The sequence below is a fragment of the Pelmatolapia mariae genome, linkage group LG12 (genome assembly GCF_036321145.2).
Source record: "Pelmatolapia mariae isolate MD_Pm_ZW linkage group LG12, Pm_UMD_F_2, whole genome shotgun sequence".
In the NCBI taxonomy this organism is placed as follows: Eukaryota; Metazoa; Chordata; class Actinopteri; order Cichliformes; family Cichlidae; genus Pelmatolapia; species Pelmatolapia mariae.
The window spans coordinates 15,502,906-15,523,007 of record NC_086237.1 but is presented as its reverse complement, the minus strand read 5'-3'; the positions used below and the strand labels follow the sequence as shown (position 1 = coordinate 15,523,007).

At 40.2% G+C, this 20,102-nt stretch overlaps 1 protein-coding gene across 1 annotated transcript in view; it reads left to right on the top strand.

Annotated features, from left to right (window-relative positions):
- The window catches only part of si:dkeyp-14d3.1 (transmembrane protein 132C), a 139,421-nt gene that overhangs the window by 83,521 nt on the left and 35,798 nt on the right, over positions 1-20,102 (top strand). Inside the window, exon 4 of the mRNA XM_063490305.1 lies at positions 15,655-15,841. Coding sequence (XP_063346375.1) covers positions 15,655-15,841 — 187 coding nt within the window. The remainder of the gene's footprint in view (positions 1-15,654; positions 15,842-20,102) is intronic.

Here is a 20,102-nt window from a genome sequence, read left to right as displayed (position 1 = left end):
TATATTGCGATTTGCCATTTAGATAGCTTTCCCACGAATTAGACAGATATAGAGTGTAACTGACTGAGAACTGATGCCTGATGCAATAAGGTCTGAGGTCACCGGTGGTGATGACTGCCATCATTAGGGATCCATTACACTACGGAGCCTACTTCAGCTGATGGACTCTAATGATGCTGCAGTGCAGAAAAGCATTTGGTTTTGATTAGACATCGGTGGAATGGTGCATTTCATTAACTCCAGGATGAGCTTTTGTTGTCTGGGAGTTGATATGCCACTGTTTGAGCTCAGGCTAACGTGCCGACTGTGCTCATGGAGCAATTTTAGAAACAAATGTAATGAAAGAGTATTTCATTACATTTGAGAGAGTATTAAGTACTTTCTTGATACGATATATTATTGCGCTATTAAAATGCTTATGTGTAAAATGTGTCTTTGTACCTTTGGAATCTAAAAGACAAACGTTCCCACATGATTTAAGCAACCAAAAAACCCTCGTGTGTCCAAATAAAGGCAACATATGGCAGTTAGGTACCGTGCAAGCCGAATCCCTAATTTTTACATCTTGTGTCTCACTGTTTGCATGACTTACAGACACATCTTAGCAAGCAGAGAAAGAAAGCGTTGAGTGAGTGAGTGTGTGTGTGGGAGTTGAATTTTTTAGCAGCTGAATGCAGCAGAACACTGTTAAGATAATTAGAAATATGATCCCCTTATTGGGTTTGATGCACACAAGCCAGAAGCCCTCAGTTTGCATCTATGCTTCATTATAATTGTATAATTAATAGTACTCAGCCCTTTTGTCTGTGTCGATGTTAGAAAGGGCTAAAGAATAAGCGATTAAATTAAAGGGAATCTGATGCTTAGTAAAAGTGGGTTTTAATTTAAGCACTGTAGGTTGTTTGAAATATAACAGCCCGATCTTTTTGTATGCACCCCGTGAGAATACGATCAATGGAAAGTACATTTCCAGAAGTATTTCTTTCCTGTCGGCTAGAACAACATGAGCATACATGTAGTACTTTCGGTTAGCCTTTTAAGCCTTTACTGAATAGCTCAAAGAGGAGCGGGCAGAGCGGGAAGTGGCATGCAAGCGTTGCAGACAGATGTGAACCAGCGACACTGGACTTCATGGTTGGTGGCCTCAATCCGAGGCCATCTGGGCACCCCACTGAACACTAAGCAGTCGAGAAGCAGTATTAAGAAAACTGAAAATGGAAATAAGTGCAAAATGCAAAAAAAATTAAACACTTAAGTGTACTTACTTAACTTGCATGCATTTATATGTTTACAGAGAGCGGTGGGAGATTCATAAATTGGATCAACAACCTAAACCATGTCATTTGGATGAGCATGCAGTCTGAAAGTAAAAATCTCGCATGTGTAGTTTGTTTTTTGCTGCTAACATGACACACTGAATGCCTGACTCTCAGGTGCACTGTGGTGAAACTACAGTGGGCCAAAGATGCAGTACAAAAAAATAATATCTTTGATCCTTTTGCCTGTGTGTTCTGTGTAAAAGCAAACCGAGAATAAAAAAATGTTTAAATAAAGGGAAAAAAACGGTTGTATTGAGACTGTATACTATGCATTGAAGTCATTCATTCCTTCTGCTGAGGAGATCATGTAGATTCTAACTTTTGCCTTTCTTAGCGCGCGGGCGTTCGGCGTCTTTCATTGAAGTAAGATTAATTAAAGACTGGTAATGCAGCAACACTTAAATAAGGACACAGCTAATGCAACAAGGTTAACCTCACCTTGATTATCCATGGTCGTCAGGTAGATAATTCCAGGTCACTTCATTTAGTTAAGGACCTTCCTAAGCAAAAGGAGACTATTGAGCCTTTACCGCAGAGGAAACTAACAGCAGGAGTGTTCAAAAGTGTGTTTAATAAGACAGTAACTCTGGTTGTACATTGAAGAAAGAGGCCAGCATATTCACAGTGAGACTGCCAATTTTTACGTGATTTAACTTAAAAAGATGTGAAAAAGCTGAATGCGGGGGTGCATTTACCTCTTTTTTTAATGTTTTTTGTTTTAATTTCCAGGTTCATTTCCTAAAAATAATTGTCAAACAGATAAGATGGTTGTTTTTACCATAGAGGAAACGCTTTCTGTAATTTATTTTAGCATCCATGTCTTCTTAGCAAAGGAAATTATTTTATGGCATGACTGTGTGGATTGTACTCAAGAGGAATTCGTGTGCCAAAACAGAGACGTGTTAAAGGATTTATGCTTCCTGCCGTCAATTTTTATAAGACTATTACCAGCATGTTTTATTTATTCCATATCCCCTAACAACCCTTAAAACAGAGACTTTCTTATAACAGCCCCAGCTCGGTATTTCCTCTATTTTTGTTCTGCCAGTATAGAGAGGTATAAATGAATGTCAGTTGACGCACCATAAATCAAAGCTATTGGTTTAGTATCTTGGAGGAAATTATAGCAACATGAGTGATGCTCCGACTCGTGTGATTGTATCGCCAGCCATTCATTGCAGCCTTGGTGTAGGAGGCAGTTCGACATGGTTGAAACGGAGGAATATCGGCGGCGCAAGCATGCAAACACGCACACGAGCGCATCCTTACTCAGGCGCAAGTGTCCCGCAGATATCCAAACGTTCAGTGAAGCTCGGTGTTAAAACATTTTTTTATTACATGTAAAACTGGAAATATTTTGAATGTCATATTGACGAGTTAATGTTGGGTACCAGGGGTTCCTGTCAGCAGGGACTCAGTACAGATGGATTTTTATAGCTCAAGTCGTGGTGATGATGGAACGAGCACTCACCAACTGGAGAAAAGTTTCTGTCAGGTAAAAGGAAAGAAAGGCTCTTTTACTTTGATGTTCTTTTCTTGATTTTTTTTTTAAATGACTCATAGCAAACGTGACAGTTTGTTCACCTTTTCACACATAAACCACTTTTCACTTTCATGCAATGTGCAGATTTCCCCCAAAAAATAAATCAGAGGAAGCGATGCAGTATGTTTATTGTTTTTTTCCTGCACATTTGCATTAAATCATCACATAAATGCACTTTTTTTGGTACTCTATATCTTCTATCATCTATATTCTTGTACTATTATTTCCTCTTCTAACTGAATTTAATGCTCTTGTGGCCACCGCATACAATATGTCACTGCATAACCATGAACCTCCAAAGCCAGAGAGGCAGCTACACCTTGGTGACATTTATCACTATTATAGTCATTCTTATCTTCCCTTTATTTGACAGTGTTTTGGGGGGGAGTTTACACCTTTTTCTCCTCCTGTCACTATCTCTCTTTTCTAGTCTGGACGAGGCTGAATTGAAAAGGTCTGCTGGGTATAGGGGTCTGAGGATGCTTTTCTCCTACACCTCTTCCCCTCTTCCTGCCCTCAAACACATCGTGTATTTGACTAGGGGGGAAAATAAAAGATATATCTGTATTATAGATTTCAAAACTTTAGAATTCCTTTTATTTGTTGTTATTAGTAAACCTTTAGTAAGTATTTATGTTGCATCCAGTATATGCTACCCGATTTATTATCAGTAGCCAAGTTGTGCCACACTGTGTACTCTAGTTATCTGGTCTGTTATGTTATTGGTGTTCTTCTGTGTAACTGTGTTGATAATGTTATTTCAGTCCTTAAATACTACACTACATCTTATTAGCCCTTGTTTTAGCCATTTTATACTGAAATAAGGTGTCTGACCAGAAGATGAATTGCTAAATATTTCTTAAAGTCAACTGGGTTGAATTAAAAACAAATCTAGAAATACTGTGGGTTTGTCGAAAAATTAGAATGAAAAACCCATGAGAGGATCATTATTTTGTAACCAGACTCTGTATACATTCTCCCAGCTAGTCTGGAAGCACCTGAGGGAGCAATTTGAGCAAGTTGCTCTGGAAATGTCATCTGGTCTGCTCGGCTCTATCTTTTCATACCCCAGCAGTATGGTATGGTTCGTGGTATGAAACTATTTACTGTCGAGATTGCACACATTTACTAAATGGGGATTATAAAAACGAAAAAGCATCTTTCTTGCAAGAAATGTTATTAAAAGCCATTTTAGCACTAAAGTTATTGCATTTTCCAATGAGAATAAGACTATTTATTTTTTCCCATTTTCACAGAAAGAAGCGTGACCATTGTGTGACATGGACACAATTTAATCAGAAAAAGAAAAAAAAATCTAGACCGTTATTTTCGAGGTCTCATTTTGGAAAAAAAAACATTTTTTACACCGTGGTCCAGTTTAGCCTTAGCACGTGTTTAATGTGAGACTGAGCTGTTCCTTCAGTGTAGCCTTCTAGCTCTACGCTCAAACTCTAATAATAAATATTACAATAATAATAAGTATCCATGGAGACTCCGGTCCATAGACACTGTTTGTTCTCTTAACTTCCCAAATTGAAGCTTTGTAGTTTTAAGCTTTTGTCTGCGCTGACATTTTGCCTTTTGAATGTATCCATGACTACAGTACATTCAGGCACGGAGTAATTTGCTTTGATTGCAGAGAGGCTAATCAGAGGGCAGCGAAAATGTGACTGGGCTCCGGTTAGGGCTCCCTCGGCAGAGAGATTACGCTTCATGCTGGGATCATCGGAGTCCTTTCTCAGAAATCAGGCCTTAAAAGAGGCTCTGACCTCTGAGGTGAATGCTCGTTGGAATTAGCCTGCGGTAAATCACTTCTAATGGGCTTCCCACAGACTAATAAATTAAATTCACCTACAGCTTAAAGAAATTAGACAGTTGTGTGTCTTCCTATTTATGTGCTATTATTGCTGGAAAACCAAATATTTGTGCGCCTTTCCATTGTTTTTACTCCTATGTGTTTTGCATATTTTATGCAGCCAGTGTAATGCACAAAATCGCCAACTTCATACAAAATAAATGTTGAAAACAATGATTTTAAAGCATTTTTTGGTCACATAGCCAACCTACAGTTAAGTGAAAAAGAAAGTTTTCACAGGACTCTGTGCAGTCATGTAAAAAACTACTTGAAACGCCTTTTGATTCAGTAGCATGCAGAGCCACCTTTAGAAGCAATAACTTGAAGTAGTCATTTTCTGTAGGACTTTTCAATTTTTCAAATAGTTGAAGACGATTTTGGCCCGCTCTTCTTTACAACGTTGCTTCAATTCATTGAGGTTTGTGGCTATTCGTCCATGCACAGCTCTCTTAAGATTCCACCAAAGCATTTCACTCAGGCTGAGGTCTGGACTTTGACTGGGTCATTGGAGTGCCTTGACTCTTTTCTTTTTTGCTGTAGAAGATTTGCTAGTGTGCCTTTTCACATGACTGTATATATATTCTTCAACAACAGCAACAGTTTTACATGCATAAACAACAAGTGTACTACATGCATCATAATAATGCAGAAAATCAAGCAGTCCACAAAATCTGGTAGTAGCAATTTGATTGATCAATCGACAGAAAAATAATCTGTTTGAATTTGGCTCCTTTTTCCTTTCTTCTCATGGGCTAACCCTCACAGAGAGATGATTTTAAGAGCGGGTAGGTGGTGTTTCTGGACTTACAGCCAGAGCTGTGTGCCGAAAATGACCGTGTTAGGGATACCCACTCTCTCTCTCTGACATCATGAAGAGCTTAGAGAAGATAAGTCTGAAAGGATTACTTGTACGTTCCCTCATCTAATCATTTGAAACACTTTAATATGAGCATCAACAAATGATAGACAATAAGAAAATCCATAATCAGTGATTGGGGTGCACAGTGGTGCAGTGTGCAGTGTTCTCAGGCTCCTGGTTGGGTGCATTACCAGAGAGGCCTGCTTGGGATCTCCTCAGAGTGCCCGAGTTTCCTCCCACAGTCCATGGTTGGAGTATTAGCGTACGGTAATTTAACTGTTATTTCTGAACTGAATATAGATGTGGATGTGAGATTGTGTTGTTGTTGTCTGTCGCTCTCTGTTAGCCCTGTGAGCAACTGGTGACCAGTTTAGGGTTTACTCTTGTTCTCCAGCAGTTAGACAGACTCCTGCTCCCTGCAACCCTAATATGGGTAAGGACAGCAGGGTGTATGCTTAAGTCCCCTTGAATCAACAAATTTTGCACTCCCAGCTTCTCATTTGGGTGTTTTTTATTTGTAAAGACAAAATTTTACATTTGCACTAATCTTGTATCATTGATCTTCATCTATCTTGATTATCTTGATCACATAAATAAGATATCTGAAGACACATCACAGTTTCATTAATAATGGCTAGAACTTGTAAGTTACAGCACTGAAGTCAAGCTCTGTTAAAAGACATTAATTTTTAACTATATTTTTTGCCTTTTAAAGAGGCAAGGGACTCCTTGGAGCAGACGGTCGTAATTATTATTTCTAATTTTTTTGTTAACTCAGTAGTGTTTAAAATAAACAGATAAATGCAGTCTTCAGTGAACACACTGTTTTTGCTTGTTGCAGAAGCTTTTGTGAAAATGTAAACATGTAGCAGTGATTATGAAATAATAGATCCTGGGACAATAGTAAAGAATGTGTGCTGCATGCTGTTGTTGTATACTGTATGTTTAGATTTAGATGTTTGGCTTTAGAAAACGTTAACAGCATGAGCGATTAGGTGTACAGTGTTTGTCTGTGTGCGTGCGTGTGTGTGTGTGTGTGTGTGTGTGTGTGTGTGTGTGTTATTGTTCAAACTAAATTTGACCCTATCAATTTATAACTAGTCTATCAAAGAATATGTTGGTTTTGGAGAATTTGTAAATTATGAAACTGACAATTATGAAACTTTTTGTTTGTTTATTTTATTTTTTTTCTTTTGCATACCGTTTTAAGCTTTCCTGTACATAGTCGTGTCCTACATTTTGGAGGAAAAAAAGAAATCGATTAAAATGTTCTATTTTATTTTAACAATCACCAACTTCATATGTCCATATTTATACAAGCAGTGTTTATAAGTGTGTGTGTGTGTGTGTGTGTGTGTGTGTGTGTGTGTGGTGTGTGTGTGTGTGTGTGTGTGTGTGTGTGTGGTGTGTGTGTGTGTGTGTGTGTGTGTGTGGTGTGTGTGTGTGTGTGTGTGTGTGTGTGTGTGTGTGTGTGTGGTGTGTGTGTGTGTGTGTGTGTGTGTGTGTGTGTGTGTGTGTGTGTGTGTTCAGCGACAGATTCCCACACTGATGCACCGGTGCAGAGCATGTATTGTGTTTGCACATACTTACACAGACAACTATTTGTGTGTGTGTATGTGTGTGTGTCTGTGTGGGGGTACGTGTGTGTCCTAGCTCTATTCTGCTGACTGGTTTATTGCTGTTCCAGGTGACGGAGCATGAGAACAGCAGAGATTCAGGGTGCTGTTTTCAAGCACCACTGAAGCCACAAATTTCATTATTTTCACCCACAAGAAGTTTGGTGTTCCATGCATGAGGCCCCATGCCCCCCCCCCCCCCCCCCCCCCCCCACACACACACACACACACAGAGACACACACACACACACAGACGCTGTCTTAGAGTGTTCTGGACAGCATCTCCTCTGGTCCCATCAGCTTGCATTATGCATATTCATTCTGACATTCTGTTCAACAGCCCTTGTTGCATGTATCAGCAATGTTTCTTCAGTTTCTCTGCTGGTGTTTATTGTGAGCCTTTGTAGTGTCGTTTACACCTTACACTGCGCATCCCATGGCATACAGTTAGAAAAGATGAGTCTTGCTTTAACTACAGATGTGCAGCTGGGCGTGAGGATGTTATTCTACTATAACTATAATACGACGGGATGTCTAAGAATACTTGACCTACAAGTTGAAGAAATGAAGAAATTGGACCTGAAAATGTCACTTTACTTATTCCACAAAAGCTCCCTGTCTATCTCTCTCTCTTATTCTCCAAATCCCACGAGGCAGTGGACACAATGATCCTATCACATCAGAGGGAGATTAAACAAGGAGTGTCACAATGACACAGTGAGTTTGATAATGGCACAATAGAAGCACTTTCAATTATAGCTCCTTCTCTGGAGATGTCTGCTAAAAAGGAAACTCTTCCAATAACTTTGTCCTGTGTCTTTTTATTCATTTTGACATTTAAATCTATTTTTCTTTAACCTTCTCACAGCCTCAATTCAATAGCTCTCTAGTATGCTGCTAACAAGATAAGATTGAGCTGAATAACCTGTGCAAGGTGCTTTTTAGACTGTGTAATTAGTGAAGACAGAAGTTTGAGTTTGTTGATAACGTGCTTTTGAAAGGGCATATGGAAGAATATTAGCTAAATATACTAGGGTATTTGTTTTAACCTTAAACCTACATGCTGCACCTTTGGCAATTTGTTCTTTTTGTATTTGCAAAACAGAGCTGGCAATACGAGCTAATTAACTTATTTCACTGGCAAAAAAACCCCCAAGAATCGGGTACTTTTGGATTCACGCTTTTTGTCATCCAAAGCATTTTTTTAAAGAAATAAAAAACAATTCTCAGTCGTGCTTCCTTTTCAGTGTGATACATGGCAGTAAGCTGAACACACTCTTTTAAGAGTGTTTACAGGCCATTTTAGATGCTTGTTGCTTTTTAGATTGCAGCATGTGCATGAGAATGTGAAAAAAAAGCTTTTTATCTTAGAGTTATGTGAAGGCTGATATTACTCCTTTATTTGTCTGTTAAATGTAATGGAATAGACAGCAGCTCTTTGTCTAGACTCAGCAGTGAGTCACCAAACTCCACCAACCCACATTCCTAATGTGCTTAAATATACAGAAAATAAAGAGGTATTTTTTTCTTTTTTACAGTTGGCTTCTAACTCTAACTGGGAGTTAACCATCTAGCCGAATGTGTTCAGCTACTGGATACTGTGGATTTAGGCATTTATAAAACATTTTTAAAAGTCCCCTCCTAAGACATGCAAGCCTGTGTCTTAGGAGGGGGTTTGCAGGTGTGAACGTGAGCATGAGTTGCTGTCTTTAAGTGTCAGCTCAGTGAGTGACTGGTGATGAGCCTGCCTGAGGTGTACCCTGCCTCTAACCCAATGTAAGCTGGAATCAGTTCTAGCACTCCATGACAGTCTAAAGGATAAGCCGATATATGGGTGGGTACGACGGAGCTGATGGATGGTATATAGCACACGGCAGTGGAAAACTTTAGAAAAGTAAAGGCAATCTGCATTTCTTTAACCTGTAGGGATACCAGCGCGCATGCAAATCCGGTGAAAGGGTGCCGTTATCATAATCACATCCGTTAACGGCAATGATTGACTTTACATTGTCATGTTGATGCATTCCCAAGCTTCATATAGCATTTTAAACACATTATGATGCTAGGGTGTTCACTTATGTTTCATTGTGCGTGTCTGACAGATCTGCTGGTGTCATTGTGATTTATGGGCAACCTGAATGGGCCCAAACACCATCCTCTCAGAGATCTCTGTGCTATTCTCAGTGCATTGGTTGTCAGCCGTCACCGACAGCACCTTGTCAAGTCTGATTTCCTCTCCAGTCCGGTCCCTAGAACCAAAGGGCCAGCTGCTTCCAACTTTTGGGCCTGTTATCTCTCTCTTGCCTTTGGCTGCCCTCTGGTCGTTTGTCTGCTCTCAGATTTAGTCAAACCATGGCTAGCTTACAGATAATTATCAGACCGAGGGCAGCTGTGTGGCAAGCATCCACAGCCCCCTTTTGTTGCTAATTGAATTAGACCCCATGCTGGAAGTGACAGAGAAATGAACAGTTTCCCCCAGCGAGCCATGTGATTAGCAGACTTGCAGAAAAGAGGTCAACTCAGGATGGCATGCTGGTATATATGGTTGATGTCACCGACTCAACAACTGTGACCACAGTCAGCCTCACACCGATGTTTCTGTCAGGTTTCATTTTATGATGTGTGTCAATGGGGGTCAAGTACAGAGGACAGTCAGTGGAGTGGTGCCAGGGCTGCTATGTGACTTTAAGAGGCAGGAACGTGTCGTTGTATTTCTTCTTTTTGCCATCTGTTTTTCACTTTATTGGTTAGCAATTCATGTGAGCAGGAGCTTTGGTTTTTAAGTATCATTATTTAAAAAAAAGAAAGTTTGGTCAGACATGGGCAATTACACATGTTTGATTTTTGCAATCGCATGCACAACTGCATTATAAATTAGCCTTTTGTCAAATGTTGAGAGTCAATCACATATTAATGTAAATATGTTTTACCCATTCTTTCTCGCAGGTCACTTTATTATGTTCATGTAAGCATAAGCATACCACTTCTCAGAGATATTCAGCAATGCCCAGGAGACAGTGAGAGCTACTCTTAAAGCTTTTAGTTTATTCTGGAGGTGTCCTTTGGATCATTGTTGCCTATTGTTGTACAAACTTTTTTTCAGTGTCACTTAAGTATCCATTCTTCCTTTAATGTAAGGGGACAACAGATGTTAGGGTGTGCAGGTCCAAACATTTTTAATATTGCTGATATTTTTCGTTAAATATTGTTGGATATAAGCGACAGTTCATTTTATTGCATACATATATGCGGCTATCTGTCAATTAATGATTTTTCCAGTTGCAGGTATTCATAAGTAACCCTTAAGTAGTTTTGAATCTACAGTGCATTTAGTGCTTCTGCCATAAGGTGGTGCTAAGTGTGGCACGTTTTTACGCAGAAGTGGCAGAAGAAGAATTGAGTTTATATGCTGTCAGCACATGCTAGGTTTTCGGGGCACCAGAGGAAGTTCTGGGCAGATTGGGAGCCAGTAATGTTGCTTTAATGTGCGGATTTAAATGATGATGGAAAATTAACAATAATCCATATACAGCCTCACAGCAGTACATATTGATCCCCACACAACTTTTGACAATCTTATTTTTGTCAAAGCAAAATCTCCTAAAAAATATGTGTGTAGTCAAAAACTCAGTTTAACTTTTTAATTCACGTGTTCATGTCATTGTTTCCAAAATGAGTGTAGCTTATCAAAATGTCTCCTAGCATATGTTAGATATTGTAATTTCTGCAACGTCTCCTTAAGATGACTCTTCCCTGCAGATGCTGCCTGGGCATCAATGCTGTTAATAGGACTAGCACATTAATTCTCCCTCGCTAATCTTTCCTGTAGGTCTCAAACTACAAACTCTGGAGCTGAAAAATGAATTGAGTGAAAAAAAATGGATTTACTTGCATCCAAAAGTCAATCCCCGTGGACTCGCACGTAAAAAGGTCAAACGTTTCCAACAAAGAGCAGGCAGTTTACAGCCTTGTGCAGCGAAATGATTGTGATCCCTGCAGCTATATTTGTCCATTATAACAACTCTCTGGGCTGAATTGTCTTTATAACTAAACCTTTCAGGGTGTTTTTAAACCTTAAAGTTTCAGTTTTTAAGGATATCGCATTAACTGATAGCTGGTTGCTAACTAGGCTGATAGATTTGTGCTAGGACTTACCTCGATATTCTGAGTCACTGAACTAGATCACTCGACCATGTTTGTTTCATTTATGTTTGTTTGTTTTTTTTATAGCACGTTTAATTACAACAGCAACACTGACCAAAGTGCTGTACAGAAACACAAAATAACTTGTATCAAATAACTTATAATATTAGTACCAAATACCAAAAGAACTCTCGTACTGTATTAAAAGCCTGTGAATACAAATGTGTTTTAGATGAGATTTAAAAAGGAGCCTGTCTGATGTGTAGGGGTAGATTATTCCACGACTCCAAATGCTCGATCGCCTCTGTGAACCAGCCTAGACCTTGGTATGGCACAAAGCAAAAGATCATTTGATCTAAGAGAGCTAGAGAGCGCATAAGGCTGCAAGAGGTCAGACAAATACCCGGGAGCCTGTCCATCCAGGGCTTTGTAAGTCAACAATAAAATTTTAAAACCAATTCTGAAGTGAACAGGGAGCCAGTGAAGAGAAACAAGCACCGGGGAAATATGTTCAGAAGACGAGCTGCAGCATTCTGGACCAACTGCAGTCGTGCAAGGCTGGTCCGACTAACTCCAACATTTAAGGAGTTACGATAGTCCAGCTGGGATGTAATAAAAGCATGGAAATGATTTCACCTTAGATAAAAGCCTCAGTTTGAAAAAAGACCGCTGTAGAACTGAGCTAATCCGTTTTTCAAAGGTGAAATTGGTGTCAAATTTAACCCCTGAATTTTTGCGTGTGACTTAATAAAAGGCTCAAGACTGTGCAGGTTAAAATGAGAAGTGCTGGGATTGCCACTTGGTCCAAACATTATCACGTCAGTTTTGTTCTCATTAAAGTTAAGGAAGTTAAAGGCCATCCAGGCTTTATCTTCACCGAGACACTGAAGTAAGAGTTCTAGTGGAGCAGAACAGCTTCTCTTCAGTTTGTGCTGTCGGACGACTATTTCAGTCCAATTACTTGACAAAAGAGATGACCAGTGTGATTATTTGTACTAACAGCTTATCTAAAAAGCTGGTGCTCAGGTGTGTTTGATTGATATTCTAACTTGTTACTTAGGATTAATTAGCAGGCATCAGTGTCTTTGTGATGTACTGCTATTGTCTATGGACACAGCTTCCTAGCAAAATTTACTGGCATTAGCTGGCAGCTTTGCAGTCCACTCTCTCGCATATGGTCACTTCTGGCTCAAGGAAAACCATCATGGCAGTGGCCAGAATGCTAAAACAATGGCTTCAAATGCGACTTCCACAATTTCATTAAATTTCAAAAGGAAGCTGTCCTTTAAAATTCAAGAAACTGAACAAGTGGAGGACAAAGAAGAAGTGGCTGTGCTAAAAGTGAACTATAGCAAGTGAGTATCTGAAAGTCATGTCCTCAAGAAATAGGGGGGGAAATCCAGCAAATATCTGACACAGGACCTGAGAGAGGCACCTGCCCCTTCAGTTTATCCATCTACTGTTCACTGAAGCCTCATCAGAAATGGTCTCAGTGGAAAGGTGGCTGTCAAGAAGCCACTCTTAAGGAAGGGAAATAGGGGGGAAAGTCTGAGGTATGCCAAATTACACAAGATCTCTACTGAAAGTCAGTGACAACATGTGTTCTCAAGTGAAGTATCCAAATTTGAAATTTTTAGTTTAAGTAGTCATCATTATGTATGGGGAAAGTCAACAATGAATGTCTACAGCCATCTGCAAACATTTTGGAGGCTGTGTCATGGTTTAGGGTTGTATTTCAGCCAGTGGTGTTGGTCTTGTCAAAATTTATGGCGTTATGAATGCACCAAAGTACAGTCAGATTGTGACCCACCATGTATTACCATCTGAAAAGCATCTGATTGTCAACAGCTTCTTTTTTCCCCATGGCAATGATCCCAAACCATGAAACTGTGAAAACCATACCCAGATAGGAAAACATACAATGGAACAGTTGTGGACTGGCCTCCTCAGATCTCAACCCTCAACGTTATTGAAGCAGTGCAGGATCATCCTGACAGAGAACAGACCAAAAAGCAGCCAACATCCAAAGAAGATCTTTGAATGTCCCTCAAGAATCCTGGGGAACTATTCCTTAAAACTACTGAAAGAAATGACAAGAAAGTTTGATTAAGAGAGTTCAGGCTGTGCTGAAGAATAAAGGTGATCAAACCAAATACTGACTTTTAAGCTCATTATAATTATACAGATCTTATATACTCTATTCCCATGCGTGTTTTGCACATGTTTCCAATTTCACTGGTAAAATATTGGGTAATCTTATAGCTCAAAATGTTTTTGTACCGTACTGAATTCCAGACCTTTGCATAGAGCTGTGTTTTTCACACTCTAACTTATTTCCATTAGTCCCCAGCAAAGGTGAGGTCAAATAAACACCAAGCTCTGACTAACAGTGTGCATTCTCATGTCTGTGCTTATCCTTCTCTTGCACTTGTTATTATATTGCTGTCATATGCTGTCTGCTTTTGAAGGAAATGTATTTCTCTCACAAAACTGCCAAATTAGCAGCATGTCTGCATCCTAAAAAGAAAGACCTGTTTGTACACTGTACAATCTCATAACCTCAACATTTTGTTGAGACTGTTATTATAAGGAGAAATACAGTAACCTCATAAAAGTCGCAGCATTTACGGCGGCTATTAAACTCTGCCAAGTGGATCACGCAAGGAGGGAAATAATTGACATGTTTCAAGGAGAGAGGGGGGAAAAAACTAATAATACATTGTGTCTGTCTTTTCTGGAGGCCCTTTGACTTTGTGAGTGTGTGCGCTCTTTTCCCATACCTGGCAGTGTATGTAAAGTATAATCAAACCTTTCTGCTGTGCAGTCGCTTTCATTCTTTTGCCTGTCTTCCTTGTTGGCTGCCTAAAATGTTTTTCCAGAACAACCCTTTTAAAAAAGAAGAAAAAAAGCCTGTTCTAAGAAAAGTAGGCCATTTGGACAGATGACTGACACAGGTTTTGTGTGACACTGAAGCACTTTATTTCGGGACGTTTAGTGCATCATCTGTTGAATTTCTTCGCCTGCTGAAATTTGTGACTTTGCTCGTCTTTAAACAGATATTAGTATCTGTGTTTTTTCCACAGCGATGTGGAGCGGTTATGTAAGTCCACGCTGTCGTTCTGTGTTTTCAGCGAGTCGTACACTCTGATTAGAACGATAATATGAAATGTGACACAAGTTGTTTGGTTGTCATCTTAATTATTTATACACACCTCTGTTGGATGTGAAAATTGGGTTGTTGTGCTCTGCTGCGTGACAAATCTTTCATTCTTTCAGTGTCAGATGCAAGAATATGAGAACGATGTGAAAGATGTGTCCTCTCTGAATATTTCTATTATTTATTTTGCCACTGTTTTTAGTCTCCTATTTATAATTTAGGATGTTATACATTTGCGTGTGCTGTCTTTCCACAAGTTAAATTTATCCTCTCTTCATGGCGTTGTATTATTTGCTTTTTTTTTCTGCTTCATGTTTGACCCTATTCCCCACATGTTGTATACAGACAGGCTCTTCTCTCCAAACAAAGAACCATGTGAATTTCTTCACCCCTGCTTTTCTCTGTCTCTCCCCCAAACCATGCTCAAATTACATGATGCTGTTTTGCGCCGGTGTGCCACAGAGACCGTGCATGAAATTTATTGGGCCCGAGTCCTGCCATTTGACACGCAAGATGTGGCTAACAGATCTTGTGCCATTTCCCATCTCCTCCGGCTCCCGTGTAATGCTGACCTTTCCTGCCTCGGGGCTATATTTAAACCGTGAGCACCGGAGACTTATGGCGGCATGGGAAATTTTATTATCGACGCTCTCCATTTGTCTGACTTAATTCAGGCCTACTGTAGATCGAGCTGAAGCATGCCGTATATTTATACTCCTGCAAGGCAAACAAGGGCACCGGTGACAAACCCAGCCATCAACAACTTAGTGGGGGTTACTCTTGGTGAAATATTCCTTTGAATTGCTCTTTGGAGTGTCGGGGAGATTGTGCCGTAGGTTGTGTTTACATTGCACATCACCTACTGTAAAGTGTGAGAGGAATATAGAGCGGGTGGGATGATATTCCACAAAGCAGAGAGTTGAACAGAGAGTCATACACAAAGGGACTTGGCATTTTGGAGAATCTCAGCTTGTAAAATGTCATAGATATCAACCTCAGACACATTCATCAGCCTTTACCGTTTGTCGTCATTAGACCAGAAACCGGGTTGAATGAACTCACCGACACACACGAGTCACGACATCCGCACACGCTCTTTTTTTTTTCAAGCCACCTGCTTAACCATTCACTCACGCTTTTTTTTTTTCCTGCACGCTGATAGGCCTGAGATGGGAGTTCAGAGGGTGCTCCAGGTGGATCTGAAAATGGAAAGCTTCCCGGAGCCGATGGGCAGCCGCTGGATGGCCTGGCAGGTGGAATACCCGGCCAGTCGCGCCGCCACTCAAGAGGTGGAGACAGAGATCCGCCTGGCTCAGGAGGACGTGGCGGGCATCGTGCCCCTGGCCATGGTGAGTGATGCCACTTCCAGCTCAGTGCAGTGCCCAAAACATATAAATGGCTGGACTCATTACCCTGAATGCGTGTAGTAGATGCTGGTAATATGGAGCACCATATTGTGAATTCACACCAAGAATCAATATTTGCATATGTGTTTGCATGACAAGAAAGAAATGCATTGCAAAGACTTTTTGCTCTATTAATTATAACCAGGATATCAGTATATTTATGACTGGGTCAGATTAAAAAAAAAAGAACAGATTCAAAGTATTAATAAAAGATTGGTGCAGCAAGGAGAATGCATTCGTATTATACGGAGTGACATTAATTTAGCTGAAGCTGAATAATCTTTGATAATAGTATGTTTATATCAGTGATGCCATCCCGGGGGGAAGAGCACGTGAAATTATTCAAAATCTTTTCTCTGTCCAGTCTGTTGCTCTCAGACATGACAGAATTTAATTTTAACATGAGAGTTTGCTTAAATTTAGCTTTTGAGGAATGGCCTTCCTCTCATCTCACTGCGATCCCTATTTAAGATCCTAAAAAATACTCATTTTCTCTCACTGCTCCCTCACTCTTTATTTGACTGTAATAATCAGCTTTTGAGATAACGGTGAGAACGAAAGGAAAACTTGATTGGTTTATAAATGGGCTTGTGAAATGTAAGAACTTTGTTTCATTGATCCAAATTGAGGCTTTACCTCCCTGTTTTTCTTGTGCTTCTCCTGTTATTTTCATCAAACTGGACAGGATGATTAATCCTAGACTGATTTCATTCGTTTTGCTCTTTATTTGTCCAAAGGGGAAGCTTGGGAGAAACAGCTTAGAAATTAGTAATCTCCATTTATATGAAGATGATTTGTTTTGTAATGAGACAGAAAAACCAGGCTATAGTGAGCACGATTTTTTTCTTTTTCCTCTGGGATGCTTCAAATAATGCGTCACAGACAGTTGCTCCTCAGCTGGGGTGGAAATTAACAGTATTATTGAAGCATTTTATTTTCCTTTTCCAGCTTTATATTTAACGCTTCATTACATTTCACAGAGAATTATTACGCTTTCTAATCAATTGCATGTATCCGACAACAGTAGCTTAGTTCTCTGTTTCAGGTTTTTGTATATACAAAAAGTTAAACCCATGTTTCAATAACAAACCTTTAAATTTAACTAAGCTATTAAGCTATTCTGCATAATAGGCACTTTAACTTTTAATTCGTTAAATATATTTTAGTAATAATACAGATAACTGCATTTACTCGATTCTGTTTTTTAACTTTTTTCTTTGTAGTGTATCTGGTTTAACTTTGCTAAAGGACTTCTAAACTTCTTCCATGACTGTTGTTTTGACAGCGAAAGCAGAGGCAGTGATGTTTGCTCTGTGCTCACAAAGTGTGTTTAGGAGCAGGGCAAGAAGACAGCATCTGTAGCTCCCAGCAGGCCTCAGTTGGAGTCTCAAGGCTGGCTCTGGCTTGAGGGTTTGCCCGGAGCTGTGTGTCTCCCTCAGCGAGGCGCAGGTAGTCGGTTGTGTTGCTCATCCCTCGTCGAGGTTCATGCAAGGAGCATTTCGTGCATCTTTGTAGCTTTGTTCAGCGACCCGGAGAACACGGTTTCTGATTTAGATCAAGAGCGTTCAAGTGAATAAATGAGTGAAATCAGTTGTGTTGACAAAAGGGAAAGACATAGTGTCACAACTGTGCTGATTACTAAAGCAGAGATTGCGTTTGTTTCTGATTCGGTGCTTCTGATCTGCATGATACAGACCTGACTGCTTTGTCATTGTTATTCTGTAAGTATTGCCTGTAGCTGCGTAGATGATAGATGCCTGTGGGTGGCTGTTCCAAGATTCAGAGGAATTCGAGGCATCCTCACTCCCAGATCCAGTCTTGGGATAATTGAAGTTATGTTTTTAATGCTTCTGTATTGCTCGAGTTCCCTCTCTCACGCCCTTTTTTCATGTCGCTGATGCATGAACAGTGCATCTTCCTTAATCTAGGAAAACATGACTTCTAGTGACATAAACTACAAAGATGATTTGCATGATTACTTTGCAAAAGCCTGTGCTTGTAAAAAAAGAGACCCAAGCAGAGATTTTGCACCCGCTAGCTCAGTGAACGCACTGTAAATAAAATCTTTATTTGTATTATCTGATTGTATTTAGCTGTTGTGCAAGGTCGTATTCTTGGCAGTATTGCCTTTATTGTTTTTGTAAAATGAAGTCTGTGAATGAGTGCACAAGCCTGCAGACACGTCCCTGCATTTTCACTCCACCCATTGTGCACAGAGGAAGGTTTTCACTGCTAAGTATAAATCACACATTTTATCACTGCGACAAAATGCATCTCAATTAACCAAATATCGCAATTATTTGCTGAACTTATAGACCGCAGCCTTAAAGATCGCTAAGATGTTATGTGTCCCATAAAAACGACGATGCACTGTCTCTTCATTTGTGTGTCTGTGCCCTGTATGCACTGAAAGGCTTGATTTTCGTTTTCCTTACCTTGATTTTCTAATCTGCTCAGAGGGCTTGTCAGTGAGTCAGTGAAGCAGCTGCTATCATGTGTGAGTGTGTGGATAAAGTATATAAAAAAGGACTGGGTTCACTGATCAGCCTGTACCTTTGATACTAACATTTCTGACATTTTCATCATCAGAAATTAATTTTAAAATTTCTTTTGGGGACTTCTTTTTTCAAAATTTCATTTTATTTGGGTTCAGCACAAGACATATTTTCTCTGCTTTGCTATTTCATTTTTCTCCATGGCCATCTCCCACACAGACAACAGCCAAAGGTGCACATCGACTCCAGCCACCCCAGTGGTGCAGTACTTAACACATAACGCAAATAGATGGAGATACATCCAGAACTCATTAACTCTCATTAACTATATTTCTCTGTCCCCCTTTTTTTCTCCACCTGCACACCCACACATACACACAGGCACGTAAGGCTTTTTGCAATCTGCATGCACCAGTATGAGAAAAGCACACAAGCGAGAAAGAGGAAGGCTGAATTAGATTACTTGGGATCACTGTGGCATGAAAAAGCCCAGAGATAAGTTCCTCACCCTCCTCCCTGCTACACTCTTCGCTGATAGAAAAGAGGAAGTAAGGTAATGTAAGAGCAATGCCGTCAAGCCCCCTTTACACACGCACACACCTGCAGGTGTGTCACCATCACCATCTTGCCTCCGAAAGGGAAAACAAAATCTAATATCAAAACAAAACTGGTCTCTGCACATGCAACTGAAGTTGCCATTTTCACAAAAATGGAAAACGTGGAGCAGAAGTAGTCTTTAATGGTATGTGGGTTGCCCTAATGCTGCCAAAGCAGCATGGGCAAGGAATATCTGAGAGGGTATTATGATGTTCAGGAGGCCTCTATGGATTATGCCTAATGCTGGGGCTTTCCGCTCCTTTCCAATCTACTGCCCACTACCCCTCTGCTTGATCCCGAGTTTTCAGCTGCTAGCCGGCTGCCTGCTAGCTTGCTCTCTAATCTAGCCAACCAACACGCCATGTGTTAGGTTCGGTCTGCTTCATCTTTAGCCAGGTACTCCTAAGCTACTCTTAGTACTAGCCGCATCCACCCTTCCACACACACTTTTATTCTGTGCCTTGAAGTTTGTGTTTGTGTGTGTTTTTCCTAACACTTGTGCATGCACTCACACTCTGATGAATGCATCTGGGGCAATTTGAGGTTCAGTATTTGACTGGTAGATGACCTCCTCTACCTCCTGAGCCACAGCTGGGCCTTACTTTTTCATCTCAGATTCCTGGGAGTCATATTTTTTGGAACTGAGCTTACTTTCAAGATGATTTTTCAATAAAAAGTAAATGCCAGAGCTCTCTCTGTCCTTCCGCTTCCTGGTCTTACTTCTGGTCAGTTGATGTAACCACTCAGAAACACAGAACAGTTTGTTTGGTCACCTTTATGGATGACATTCCTAGATCAGCTGATGCCAAGTCGAGCCTGAGTTACTCACTTCTATCCCGGTTGCTAATCTTCTTCCTGGTTCAGTCAATGTCTCTTGTGTTCATTCACTGTTCTTTCCTGTCTCTTCTTGGGTTGGGTGAAACCTCCTGTTTAAGGACTGATGTCACATATAGTCCCAAGTCTTTATTCAGGTCAGTCAATCCAGCCTTCTTTAGGCTCATGTTAAAACTGTCCTGTGGCAGTGTACAGGTCTGTTGGCCCTGCCAGTCTCACCTCTTCGGTTGCTTCTTACTATAATAGTGATACAGAAGCTCTTCGAAGAATTGGGACCA